At 61.2% G+C, this 13,827-nt stretch overlaps 1 protein-coding gene across 11 annotated transcripts in view; it reads left to right on the forward strand.

Moving 5' to 3' along the window:
• PLEKHA6 (pleckstrin homology domain containing A6) overlaps positions 1-13,827 on the forward strand; it is a 50,124-nt gene that overhangs the window by 32,283 nt on the left and 4,014 nt on the right. For 5 of the 11 annotated variants that reach the window (XM_054517278.1, XM_036398251.2, XM_036398249.2 and 2 more), the window contains 14 exons: positions 616-1,113; positions 1,648-2,137; positions 2,855-2,941; positions 3,576-3,629; positions 5,707-5,787; positions 7,181-7,249; positions 7,512-7,592; positions 8,342-8,491; positions 8,752-8,847; positions 9,541-9,652; positions 9,772-9,911; positions 10,859-11,005; positions 12,795-12,921; positions 13,009-13,097. In XM_054517278.1, coding sequence (XP_054373253.1) covers positions 616-1,113; positions 1,648-2,137; positions 2,855-2,941; positions 3,576-3,629; positions 5,707-5,787; positions 7,181-7,249; positions 7,512-7,592; positions 8,342-8,491; positions 8,752-8,847; positions 9,541-9,652; positions 9,772-9,911; positions 10,859-11,005; positions 12,795-12,921; positions 13,009-13,097 — 2,221 coding nt within the window. The remainder of the gene's footprint in view (positions 1-615; positions 1,114-1,647; positions 2,138-2,854; positions 2,942-3,575; positions 3,630-5,706; positions 5,788-7,180; positions 7,250-7,511; positions 7,593-8,341; positions 8,492-8,751; positions 8,848-9,540; positions 9,653-9,771; positions 9,912-10,858; positions 11,006-12,794; positions 12,922-13,008; positions 13,098-13,827) is intronic. The other 6 variants (XM_036398256.2, XM_036398259.2, XM_036398255.2 and 3 more) reach the window with 4 other exon arrangements.

Raw genomic sequence — 13,827 nt, forward strand, 5'->3', positions numbered from 1 at the left:
GCACTGCCCAGCCCTCCTGGGGACACGGTGCTGTCCTTGTGTCCTTGCCCAGTGCCACTGCACTGCCCGGATCTCCTGGGGACATGGTGCTGTCCTTGCCCAGTGCCACAGCGCTGCCCAGATCTCCTGGGGACACGGTGCTGTCCTTGTGTCCTTGCCCAGTGCCACCACACTGCCCAGCCCTCCTGGGGACACGGTGCTGTCCTTGCCCAGTGCCACCACACTGCCCAGACCACTTGGGGACATGGTGCTGTCCTTGTGTCCTTGCCCAGTGCCACGACACTGCCCGGCCCTCCTGGGGACGCAGTGCCCTCCATGCTTGGGGACATTTGGGGGTGTAAGAAACACTCTGGAGAAGGGAACTGCGGGAGCGGTGACCCCACAGGGCTCAGGGAGGGACAGAGCAGACCCAGAGGTCAGTGCCCAGTGCCAGCACTCCTGGGGACATGGTGCCCTCCGTGCCTGGGGACATTTGAGGGCGTGAGGGACACTCTGGAGAAGGGAGCTGGGGGAGCTGTGAGCCCACAAGGCTCAGGGAGGGACAGGGCATCGCCGGCCACCCCAGGGACACTGCCAGGCTTTGGTGACCCCTCTGTGGTGTCTCGGCACCCCCAGGCACGAGAAGCCGGACTCAGAGAACATCCCCCCCAGCAAACACCACCACCACCACCACTGCAACGCCGCCCACCGCGAGCACCCCAAGGCTGAACCTGACACCAAGACCCGTGGCGAGGGCGACGGCCGTGGCTCGGAGAAGATGGAGCGGAAGCCGTCGGAGCGGGCGGACGGCAAGAAGGATCCTCTGGCCAAAACCAATGGCCTGGTTGGGCAGGAGCCGCCCTCGGAGCCGGGCAGTCCCTACCCCGAGGGGCCGCGGGGGCCGGCGAGCGCCGAGCGGCCGGCACAACCCAACGGGTGGCCGTACCCCTCGCCCAGCCGGCCCGGCAGCACCGCCTTCCCCCCGGCGGGTGACGGTGACAGCGGGGCCCAGCGCCGGGGCGTCACTCCCAGGTCCCACCCAGAGAAGGTGGCCCAGCGCAAGAGCTCCATGACGCAGCTGCAGCAGTGGGTGAACTCGCGCCGCGCCACCGCGCCCACCGAGGAGCTGCGCAGGTGAGGCTGCGCCAGGTGCTCCTGTGATCTGGGGTTGGTCCCTCTGGGAATGTTCTGCCCCTTCCTGTCTGTTTTGTGGCCTCCTGGGGGTTAGAAAATCTCGGTTTTCTCTCCTTTTTTCTTTCTCTCCCTGTTCCAGCTTGGAGCTGGGTGTAGGACATCCCAAAAAGGGGTGGGTTGTAAAGGGGAGTCCCTGGGACGAGGAAGGCCAGGATGGGAAAGCCACCACAGGGTGCTTCGGAGGAGGGATACAGGGACAAGAAGCCACCAGAGCATCTCTGGGACAAGGGAGCCACCTCAGTGTCCCTGCAGGAGAGATATGAGGAGAGGAGGCCACCACGAGACCCCAGAAAGGAGGAATTCCATGAGGGGAAGCTCGCACGGAGCCCCTGGCAGGAGGAATTCCACAAGCACTGAACCCCTGGCAGGACAAATGCCACCCATCCAGCATTCCTGCTGTCCTTGCCCACCACCACCTTGCCCAGGCACTGCCCACTGCCAGCCAGGCTCTCACCTCTCTCTCCCCCTCTCCAGCCCCACCAGGTTTTACCCCGTGTCCCGCCGGGTGCCCGATTATTACTCGCCCTACTCGCCGCAGTACCCCGAGGAGTACCAGTACTACCCGCCGGGCGTGCGCCCCGACAGCATCTGCTCCATGCCCGCCTTCGACCGCGTCAGCCCCCCGTGGGCGCTGGAGGACAAACGCCGCTCCTTCCGCAACGGGGGTCCCTTCCACCCCGCCTTCGGCCGCCAGGACGTCCCGCTGTGGCTGCCGGCGCCCTCCAGGCCGCCGAGCTACCTGGACGAGGTGGACGCGGCCTCGGGCTCGCTGCGGAGGATGTCGCTGCAGCCGCGCTCGCGCTCGGTGCCGCGCTCGCCCAGCCAGGGCTCCTACGGCCGCGCCAGGGTTTACTCGCCCGTGCGCTCACCCAGCGCCCGCTTCGAGCGGCTGCCGCCCCGCGGGGATGAGATTTACGCCGACCCCGCCACCTTCGTGATGCGCAGGTCCATCAGCTCGCCCAAGGTGGGCACCGGCGGGGCGGGGAGGTGGGGCAGGGGTGCGGCCGTGTCGTGGCTGTGTCCCCTCTGTGTGCACAGCCTGGCTGCACAGGGACACCGAGCCCGTGGATTGGGGCAGAGAGGGGGTTTGGGGTCCTTGTCGGTGTCCTGGAAAGGTTCTCTGGTTGTGTTTGTTGGGTAGGATGGAATCCATGGGATGGGATCCGTGGGATGGGATCCATGGGATGGAATGGGATCTGTGGGGTGGGATGGGATAGGATGGGATCCATGGGATGGGATTGGATCAGTGGGATGGGATCCATGGGATGGGATTCGTGGGATGGGAAGGGATCCATGGGATGGGATCCATGGGGTGGGATGGGATCCATGAGATGGGATCAGATAAATGGGATGGGATCCATGGGATATGATGGGACCCATGGCATGGGATCCATGGGATGTGATGTTTTGAGAGGAAATGATGTGGAGTTTTTAGAGCAAAACCATGATTTTGCCAGTGGTTTTTGGAGGAAAACCTTGGAGGAAAGCCCTGATTTTGCCAGGGGGGTTTGGAGGAAAATCCCAGATTTGCCAGTAATTTTTGGAGGAAAACTTTTGGGAGCCCAAGATGTGCTCCCAGGCAGGGAGTGCTGATGCCCCAGTCCCTCTCCTGCCCTCTCCTGTGCTTTCTCCTCCTGTCCCGTGTCCCTGATTTTGGGGTGGGGGTCCCCTCTCTCCACAGTACGATTACCTGGGTGACAGGCGGCCCGTCCCGGCCGGGATGTACCCGTACCACTTCCCGGCGTCCCCCACCATCCACGACAAAATGGTACGTACCTGCTGTCCCCTGGGGGTGACACTGACGGGGGGCACAGACCCCACCCCGGGCACGTGGGGCAGTTTGGGGGGTCCTCACTCAGGTGGTCAAGGAGGAGCCAATGCACTCCAGGGGCAGAGCTGGGCCTTTCATTGGTGTCTCCGCTCCCTCCTGGCCATTCCCGCAGGAATCCACATGGGGAGGTCCCTCTGTAGCAGTGGGACACCCTCGGACCCCCAGGGTGGTCCCTGGCTGAGTCCAAACCTCTCCCGCTCTGCTTCCTCACATCTGGCCACAGCTGCTTTGTTCTCCTGCCTCGTGTCCCCTCCCGGAGCTGGGGGGTGACACCAGGAGGTCCCCACAGATCCCAAAACCCTGGGACGGGACCGCCAGAGGAGGGAGAAGCCTGAATTTCACCACAGCCCACCCATGCCGCCCATCCATCCCCGCAGCCGGAGGCAGGGTCTCCCTAGAAATGAAAAGACAAATAAGAAATCAGCTGCCCGAGGGTCTGCAGGGCACATTCCCAGCAGCATTCCCGGCAGCATTCCCGGCCCGGGGGCCATTCCATAGGCTCCCCCCTAACTGCTTTGCTTCTTCTTTTATGTGTTTTGCTGCTCGTTTCTTGCCTGCTGGCTCCTGGTAGGATGAACTTTTAGACCTTCAGTTGCAAAGAAACCTAGAATATTTGGACCAGCAGGTAGGCGGAGCTGGCTGCCAGCCTCACCTCACCGGCTGCTTCTCGTCCCCTCCCGTGTGCCCTGTGTCCCTGTCCCCTCCTGCCATCCATCCATCCTCACCGGCATCCCAGCAGCACCCCAGCAGCACCAGTTGTCTTTATTTTTTAGTTTGGCTTCTTCCATCCTCTGCATCCATAGGCCCGCTCATCGCTCGGCGGAAAATTCGTCCCCCCAACCTCTGGCAGTGCCTCTGTGTGGTTTTTTGGGGGGAGTTTTGGGGGTTTTGGGGCACATCCCCAGCATTTCTGGGGGTTGTCCCGGAGCTCAGGGGGTGCAGCGGCTCTGGAACCCCCCAGGTTGGTGCTGGGCACCTGCACGGTGCCAGCGTGGCTGTGATGTCCCCAAGGCTGGCACCCTTTGCCCAGGATGTCCCCTGTGCCAGGGGTGGCGGGTGATCAGTGGGGACCACGGCCGTGGCGATGTGGTGGCCCCTCAGGGCTGAAAGGTCTGGTGAAGGTGGGCACCAAAAGCCAGCAGTGCTCAGGTGGTTTTGGAGAGGTTTTTGGAGGAAAACCTTGGTTTTGCCAGTGGGTTTTGGAGGAAAACCTTGATTTCGAATGGGGTTTTTGGAGGAAAATCTTGTAGGAAAAACTTTGATTTTGAATGGAGTTTTTGGAGCAGAATCTCGGAGGAAAAACTGTGATTTTGCCAGAGGTTTTGGAGGGAAATCCTGGATTTGCCAGTAATGGTAGTTTTTGGAGGAAAACTCTAGTTTTGCCAGTGGTTTCTGGAGGAAACCTTAATTTTGCCAGTGGTTTTTGGAGAAAACCCCTGATTTTGCCAGGGGTTTTTTTGAGAGAAAACCCTGGAAGGAAAACCATGATTTTGGTATGGTGTTTTTGGAGGAAAACCCTGTTTTTGCTAGAGTTTTACTGAGGAAAACCTTGGAAGGAAAACCATGATTTTGTATGGTGTTTTTGGAGGAAAACCCTGATTCTGACAGCAATTTTTGGAGGAAATCCGCACTGACTCCATCCCAGGAGCGTGGGGAGGGGGATCCAGCCAGGAGAGCCCCCAGGGACGCATCCAGGCAGCGTCTGAAGCCTCAGCCGGGCACAGGAGCTGCAGCCAGGCTGGCACAGAGGGAGCTGCTCCCGGCACGATCCCATTTGGCTGCAAATCTCCCCATGGCCGGGATCTGTGTCCGCCTTGGAGCGGGGCCAGGAGCTCCCGCTGCAATAAAAGCTCCCTCGCAGCCGCCGGCAGCGCCGCAGCCTCTCCACGGCTCTTTAAAACGCTCCCTAAAAAGGTTTGGCATCTCCTCCTCCTCCTCCTCCTCCTCCTCTCGCAGAGGCCTCTGGAGAGGTTAATTCAGAGTGACGCTGTCAGGGCCTCTTTTCAAACATCCTCCTGCTCTGTTTGCTCTCTCCTTCCTCGCCCACGGCTCCCTGGCTGCAGCCCCAGCAGGGCTTGGGCCCCGCTTTGGTGACAAAGTGTTGTCACCTTTGGGATTTGGCTGTCCCAGGGCTTCCCTGGAGTGTCCTGCTCAGGGCTGGGGGCTCTGGGATGAGCTCCAGTGCTGGTGACTTGAGTGGCTTTGTCACCTGGCACCCAGGGAGCTGTGCAGCGCTGCTTGGGGACAGTGCTGTCCCCGTGGAGTGGCACAGACCACGCCCGGCAGCAGGGATGTGCCATTCCCGTGCCACCTGGAAAAGGGGACGCTGCTGTCCCCAGCTCTAGCTGTCAGTCACCTCCCCAGCACCCAGCAGGGCTGTGCCAGCCCTGATTGAGCACAGAGCCACGGGGCAGTGCCAGGACCTGTCCGTGTGTCCGTCTGTGTGCCGGGCCACGCCGCTGCCGTCCCTGTCCGAGCTCGTGTCCGTCTGTGCCATCTGCTCCGAGCTGGCTCTGTTTTATCCGTGTTTTCCCCCCAACAAAGGCACTAAAAGGAGCGACAGCAGCGCCAGGCCACAGCTGGAGCCCCTGGGCCATCTCAGGAGGCGGCACTTTGCATCCCGAGGGCTCCTGGACCGGTGACCGCTGGCACAGGCGCGTGTCCCCGCTGACCTGTGCCCTTTCCTTCCCTGTGTGCCGCAGATGAGTGAGAGCGAGACCCTCATCACTATGGTGAACAGGATGGTGGAGACCTCCTCCCCTAGGGCCCAGCTCTACATGCAAGTAAGGCTCCGGCCACCGGGCCCCGCATGGCTCGTGCCTGGCGGCCACCCAGGGTCACCTCCTGCCACCCGGGGTCACCTCCCGCCATCGCCACTCACGCAGCGGCCGCGGCATCCGGCACATCCCGCTCTCGCTCTCGGGGGAGGCGCTGCTCCATCCCAGGCTTTGCTAATCCATCCATGAGCCATCCCAAGCCGGCAAATCCTCGTGCTGCCAGCGCGAGGTGGGCACGGAGCTGCCCTCGGGGACTCTTGGGGACGGAGCCACCCTGGGGACCCTTGGGGACGGAGCTGCCCTTGGGGACTCTTGGGGACGGAGATGCCCCGGGGACTCTCGGATGGAGCTGTCCCGAGGGTCTCTTGGGGACGGAGCTGTCCCGGGGACCCTTGGGGACGGAGCCGCCCCCGGGGACCCCCGGACACGCAGGGCTTGGCTCGTCCTTGTTTCTCAAGGAGAAGTTGTGGGGTGACAGGAATGCAGCTCTTAAACCAACGGAATAATTCCTGAAACAGGGACAGGGAACGGCCTCCCACAGCCCCCGGAGGTTCTTTCTGTCCCCAGCACTGGGACATCCCTGCAATGTCACATGGCTTGAGCCCCCCCCCCCCAGCCCGGTGCCACCCACCCCGGGTTGTGCTGCCCTGGGCACTTCCTGGATGGGATTTTCCAGCAAAAACGGCGCCTGTTTGCATCTGCTGCCAGCAGGGATGTGCTGGAGGGTGAATCAGGAGCTCCCGGGATGCTCCTCCGGCTGGCCGGGCTCCCTGCCCGGAGGCCGCCTCATCCCGATCCGGCCGGCTCTGCCTCCATCCCCTCGGGCATTTCCCAGATCCGGATCCATTTGCATCATCCCGGAGCTTTCAATGGCTCCAAAGCGCCCTCTCCCTTTCTAGCAATAACCATCCCCTCCTGCCTATCTGCTGCCTTTCATCTCCGGCTCCTCGAGGCAGTTAATTGCCGAAGGTCCCATTAGTAATTGAGATTTCCAGGAAAGGAAAATGACTCACGGAGGAGCCAGGCGGGGGTAAACAGGCCCTGCTGCTGCTTTATCGGCGCTCCCACTCCGCCGAGGTGGAATTGGAATTACAACTCAATCTCGCTGCCTTTGTTTTTCCCCGCCGCTGGAATGGTGCTGGTGGTTAATGATTCACGAGGCAGCTCCTCAAACTCCTTGCGCGGAGCTTTTCCCTGCACCGTTCCCGCTGGGAATGGGCAGGGAGAGGCTGCGGCTTCATGCCGGTGACTCCCGACTGATGGGGAGCGTCCATCGCTCCGGGGCTCGGCTCCTGCCTCCTTCTCCCGGCTCGCAGGGAGGGCAGAGGGGGCTGGGAGCTGCCTCCCCTCCCCTGCGCGTCCTGGCGAGGGCTGCGCTCACCCCTTGCTCCGCTTGCAGGTGACGCCGTTCCCGGAGCCCTACAGGGACACCCTGCACCCCTACAAGATCAGCGAGCAGGACACCGATGTAAGAGCCAGTCCTGTCCCCTCGCTGTGTCCCCTGTCCCTGCAGCCCGGTCACTTGGTGCCCCTCAGGGATAAATCTTGCCCTGAGTTTTGGTCTTGCCCCATCTCCCAGTTTGTCCCGTGTCACCCCCAAGTCCCTGCAATGACAGCAGGAGTTTGGAAACATCCCCCAGTGCCATAAATCCCCAAAAATCCCATCAGTCCTGGCTGCATCCCAGTGGGGTTCTCATCCTCTCCCCGCTTTCTCTTCCCCCCTGGCACAGAAGCTGCTGGGGAAGCTCTGCGAGCAGAACAAGGTGCTGCGGGAGCAGGAGAGGCTGGTGCAGCAGCTCCGCGCTGAGAAGGTACCTGGTGGCACCTCAGGTGGCCACATGGGGACCTGGTGGTGGCACCTGTGTGGTGAGGAAGGGACGTCACCACGGGAGGGTTTGGGTTGAACCTGGACGTCCAGGTGTGTGTGTCACCTGTCACTCTGAACCTGCACACCCAGGTGTGTGTGTGTCACCTGTCACCCTTAACCTGGACATCCAGGTGTGAGTGTGTCACCTGTCACCCTTAACCTTGACATCTAGGTGTGAGTGTCCCCTGTCACCCTTAACCTGGACATCCAGGTGTGTGTGTGTCACCTGTCACCCTTAACCTTGACATCTAGGTGTGTGTGTCACCTGTCACCCTTAACCTGGACATCCAGGTGTGTGTGTGTCACCTGTCACTCTGAACCTGGACATCCAGGTGTGTGTGTGTCACCTGTCACCCTTAACCTGGACATCCAGGTGTGTGTGTCCCCTATCACCCTGAACCTGCACACCCAGGTGTGTGTGTCCCCTATCACCCTGAACCTGGACACCCAGGTGTGTGTGTTTGTCCCCTGCCACCCTTGATCCAAGTCAGAGTGTCCCCTGTCACCCCTGTCTTGAAGGGACATTGAAAATCTCTCATTCCACCCTTGGGCCGCTATCCCAGGTTCTCCAACCTGGCTTTGGACCCTTCCAGGGATGCGGCAGCCGCAGCCTGGGGACATTTCTGAGCTGGGGGAAGACTCCTGGTGTGCTACTGAGCAGCCAGGACCTCGTGGCTCCGTCTGTCCCCACAGGAGAGCCTGGAGAGTGCCCTGATGGGGACACACCAGGAGCTGGAGATGTTTGGGAGCCAGCCTGCCTACCCGGAGAAGCTGCTGCACAAGAAGGAATCGCTGCAGAACCAGCTCATCAACATCCGCGTGGAGCTGTCCCAGGCCAGCACGGTAACGGGCGGATTCAGGTCCCTTTTGTCCCTTTTGTCCCTTCCTGGCTGGGAAACAGCAGGGAATTCCCCTTGGCTGCCTGAGGACAAAGTCCCTCGCTGGGGACAAAGCACCCTCCAGGTGCCACCTCAGCCCCTGGTTCTGTCTCTGCTGTGCCCCGGGCACCTCAGAGCTTGTCCCCTCTGCTGCCACCCCCTCCCCAGCTTGGGGGGCTGTGCTGGGTGACAAAGAGCCCCCTGATCCCCCCACTGTCCCCTCAGGCCCTGGCAAACAGCACGGCCGAGTACGAGAGCCTGGAGAGCGAGGTGTCCACCCTGCACGATGACCTCTGGGAGCAGCTCAACCTGGACATCCAGGTGTGTGTGTCACCTGTCACCCCTGAACCTGGACATCCAGGTGTGTGTGTCACCTGTCACCCCTGAACCTGGACACATCCAGGTGAGAGGGTCACGTGTGACTCCTAAACCTGGACATCCAGGGGTGTGTGTCCCTGTGCCACCCCTTAACCTGGACATCCAGGTGTGTGTGTCACCTGTCACCTTTAACCTGGACATCCAGGTGTGTGTGTCCCCCTCTCATCCCTAAACCTGGACATCCAGGTGTGTGTGTCACCTGTCACCCCGAACCTGGACACCCAGGTGTGTGTGTCCCCTGTCACCCCTGAACCTTGACATCCAGGTGTGTGTGTGTCACCTGTCACCTTTAACCTGGACACCCATGTCCCCTGCCACCCCTGGCGTCCCCATGGAGATGAAATCCCCCCTGTCCCCCCACCCGTGGGTTCTCCATGCCCAGCCCTCACGTCCAGCTCTGGCCACCGTGGCCACCTGGGTGCCATCGAGGGGGACAGCCCAGAGTCCCCACAGCTGCCCCAGCCCTGGTGGGCTCTGGGAGCCGATCCAGGGATTCCAGCAGGATAAAAAACCCTGGATGTGGCAGTTCAGCCCTGCTCAGCTCCTGTGGGCTGGGTCTGGGGCCGGGCTCTGCCTGGTTTGGGGTTGGAACCGGTGCCCTGGGACCCCTCTGAGCGCTGCCTCTGCCCCATCCAGAACGAGATGCTCAACAGGCAGATCCAGAGGGAGATCTGGCGGATCCAGGACGTGATGGAGGGGCTGAGGAAGAACAACCCCTCCCGAGGCACCGACACGGCCAAGCACCGAGGTGAGGGGGGCTGGCCCTGCAGGGGGTGTCCCCAGTGGGTTCCTGCTCAGCAGGGTGAGAACCTTCATTACTACCTTTAATTATCTTTAATTATCTTTAATTATCTCCTTCCTCCGCAGTGGCCCTGGGCCCCTCGGGCACGTACAGCTCCAACAGCCCTGCCAGCCCCCTGAGCTCTGCCAGCCTCACCAGCCCCCTGAGCCCCTTCTCCCTCATCTCCGGCTCCCAGGGATCGCCCACCAAGCCCGGCCCTGGCGAGGTCAGTGACCCTGGGTGTCCCCTCTTTGTCACCAGCGGGGATGGCAGGCTGCTGGGCACGGGCACGGAGCTGCCTCCCCTCATGGCTCTGCTTGGGGACACCGTTTTGGTGACGTGGATGGGTCCTGGTGTCACCTGGTCACTTTGGGGCCCGTGGTCCTCGCAGGGCTGTGTGTCCGGAGGGACGGGAGTTGCTCAGCTCCAGGAGCAGCTCCTGGTGCCACCACAGCCGCTCTGAGTGCCCTCCCCCAGGGCTGGTGCCACCTTCACGCACAGCACATTCATTTAGGGCACAATTTGGGGACTCCCCAACCTCACCTGGCTGCACAGAGGTGACACCAGCGCCCCCAAGAGCTGCCAAGAACCCTTCACTCGGACAGCCCCAAGCCCTGCCTGGCCTTGGGGACTGTGACCGTGCTCACAGGGGTCCCAGGATGAGGGAAGAGATGAGGATCTGACTCCATGTTTCACAAGGCTGATTTATTATTTTATGATATATATTATATCAAAACTATACTAAGAGAATAGAAGAAAGGATTTCATCAGAATGCTGGCTGAGAATAGAAAAGGAAAGAATGATCACAAAGGTTTGTGGCTCAGACTCTCTGTCTGAGCCAGCTGGACTGTGATTGGCCATTAATTAGAAACAACCACATGGGCCAATCCCAGATCCACCTGTTGCATTCCACAGCAGCAGACAATCAATGTTTACATTTTGTTCCTGAGGCCTCTCAGCTTCTCAGGAGGAAAAATCCTAAGGAAAGGCTTTTCCATAAAAGATGCCTGCGACAGGGGACAAGCAGCAGGATGTGGCACACCGAGAGGGACCCCCTGGAGCCACTCCCTCTCCTCCATCCCTTCCTCCAGGACGCTCCCGCCGTGTTTCTCTCTCTTTTCTAACTCTCTGTTCCTTCTCTGCTCTCACGCCTCCCGCTCTGCCCGCCCCAGGAACCGGGCCCGCCTCGACCTCCCCTCCCCAAGTCCTACGTGCCCCTGGAGTCTCCTCCGGCCGTTCCTCCGCTCCCCAGCGAGAGCCGCCTCTGGCCCTACCCCGCCTCCCCTTCCTGGCACCAAGGAGAGGCCAAGCGGGGACAGGTACCGAACCCTGCCGTCCCCTTCCTCCTCCTCCTCTTCCTCCTCCCCGTGGCATGGAAGGCGCTGGGATGAGGCAGGAGCTGGAGCTGCCCACCCTGAATCTGCAGGGACAGCGTAGAGGTGGCACTTGGTGCAGGGACAGCGTGGAGGTGACACTTGGTGCAGGGACAGCTCTGTGTCCTGCCCTGCCACACCCCTGGTATCCCCAGGGTCACCACGCCCTGTGCACGCCCAGGATAGGGATTGTCCCCTCCTCCTCCTCCCCCTCTTCCTCCTCCTCCTCTTCCTCCTCCCCGTGGCATGGAAGGCGCTGGGATGAGGCAGGAGCTGGAGCTGCCCGCCCTGAATCCACGGGGACAGTGTGGAGGTGGCACTTGGCACAGGGACAGCGTGGAGGTGGCACTTGGTGCAGGGACAGCTCTGTGTCCTGCACTGCCACACCCCTGGTATCCCCAGGGTCACCACGCCCTGTGCGTGCCCAGGACAGGGATTGTCCCCTCCTCCTCCTCCTCCTCCTCCTGGGGAGGTTGTCCCTGGTTGTCCCCTCTGCTTTGCTCTGCCTCTGTCACTGTCCTTTCATGTGGCCGTGTGGCACTGGCAGGCTCCGAGCCCCCAGCTCCGGGGCAAAGCTGGATTTGGGAACTCCTGGTGACACCTTGGCCGTGTGTGGGGACACAGGTGACACGAGTGTCCTCACGGCCAGGGGTGGGGATGTGTGACTGTGGAAAAGCAGTGGCTGTGCCGAGCTGGGAAGGGGCACGGTGCCAGCACAGGGGGCACAGAGGTGGCTGTGTCATCCAGGGGTGTCAGGGTGAATTTAGGGGGACACTCTGGGCTGCTGGCCCTGTTGTGCCACCCCTCTGTCACCCCAGCAGTTCTCATGGGATGCAAGAGGGGAAGGACCCCCAAAATGTCCCTTTGCTGGCTCTCCTGTCCCTGTGTGACCCCATGGGCACGGAGTGCTGTGGGAGCCCAGCACGGAGCCAGGATGTCCCTGTCCCCAGCTCCTGCAGGCTGTGCAGGGATTGTCACCCTCGTTGTGGGGACAGCAGTGGGTGCCCAGCCCTGACAGGGTGGGACACAGCAGGGACAGGAGCAGAGCGCCCTCAGCTCCTCTCCCCACAATTTTGGGGTGCTCTGGTCCCACCTGGCCTCTGTCTGTGTGTCCATGGAGGGTGATCACAGTCTGGCTGTCACCCCAAGAGCAGCTGGAGTGACAAAGCTGTCCGTGTGTCCCTGATCTGTCACCCCAAGAGCAGCGGGTGTCCCCTGTCCATGTGTCCCCTTTTTGTCACCCCAAGAGCAGCCGGTGTCCCCTGTCTGTGTGTCCCTTTTCTGTCACCTCAAGAGCAGCGGGTGTCCCCTGTGTGTCCCTGATCTGTCACCCCAAGAGCAGCCGGTGTCCCCTGTCTGTGTGTCCCTTTTCTGTCACCCCAAGAGCAGTGGGTGTTCCCTGTCCATGTGTCCCCTTTTTGTCACCTCAAGAGCAGCGGGTGTCCCCTGTCCGTGTGTCCCCTGTCACCCCAAGAGCAGCCGGTGTTCCCTGTCCGTGTGTCCCCTTTTTGTCACCCCAAGAGCAGCGGGTGTCCCCTGTCTGTGTGTCCCCTGTCACCCCAAGAGCAGCCGGTGTCCCCTGTCCATGTGTCCCTTTTCTGCCACCCCAAGAGCAGTGGGTGTCCCCTGTCCGTGTGTCCCTGATCTGTCACCCCAAGAGCAGCCGGTGTCCCCAGGCAGAGCGTGGCCCCCAGGCAGGACCGGGGCTCACTGGGGGCCTTTTCCCCCTGCACAGCCCAAACCAGGCCTGGAGCAGAGCAAGAAGGAGCCCCCCCGGCCCAGCCCCCCCGGCCCCACACCCGAGGGGCTCCCACAGACCCGCCCGGAGCACGACGGCGACAAACAAGCAGCTCTCAACAAGGGTACGGCACCGGGGACAGCCGGGGGTGGCACTGGGGCCCTGCCCCGGCTCCCCGAGGGCTCATCCCGGTGCCATGGTGTCCCCGCAGTGGGAATCGTCCCCCCCAGGACCAAATCTCCGGCGGAGGAGGAGGCGGTGCCCAGGAGGAATGGCCTGGCCAACGGGCTCAGCTCCCGGGTATGGCTGGGCTGGAGGGGCTGGGTGAGCTGGGGGGGCCCTGCTGCAGCCTGGGGACAGGAGGGTGGCTCCGGGTGTCACCATCTGTCACTATGGGACACCAGAAAAAACACCAGCGCGCACCGCTGTTCTCAAGGTGAAGGAAAAAGGGGAGTTTATTTTCTGGCTCCAGCATTTATAGTTTTCCGAGAGTGACAGTGGGTTGGAGGGTGACAATGCCACCTCTCCAATGCCACGGGGCAAACCAACAGCCCATCAAATTTCTCCTCCTCCATAAAGGAATGCAAAACAATGAGTTATTTACAGAAAGTGTGTGAGAAAGTTCGCTACAAGAATGTCAACATCAGAAGGCTTAGAAAAATCTCAAAAAACCAGGGTGACAACCATCCACCTCCTGGAGACCCCCAGGGTGAATTCAGCACCTTCCCCACTGCTGGGAGTTCTCGGGTTGCTGTTTGTTAATTGCTGCCCTGAGATGTGCAGGGTGTCTCTGTTTCTGTCTCTGCTTCGGCCCATGCGGCTGAAGAACGAGTCTGGACTCTTCACTTTTCGGTCTTGAGGTTGTTTATTAATTCTTATCTATAAAATTTTCTTTCTGCCCAGCCAAGGTCTGCTCAGCAGGGCAGCCACAGGCACTCTGACCACCCCTGGGGTGGTGTTGTCTTTTTATACTACAAACTACATATAACATATTTACACTGAATTCCCAATACCCATCACCTGTGTTAGA

The sequence above is a fragment of the Molothrus ater genome, chromosome 25 (genome assembly GCF_012460135.2).
Source record: "Molothrus ater isolate BHLD 08-10-18 breed brown headed cowbird chromosome 25, BPBGC_Mater_1.1, whole genome shotgun sequence".
Lineage (NCBI taxonomy): Eukaryota > Metazoa > Chordata > Aves > Passeriformes > Icteridae > Molothrus > Molothrus ater.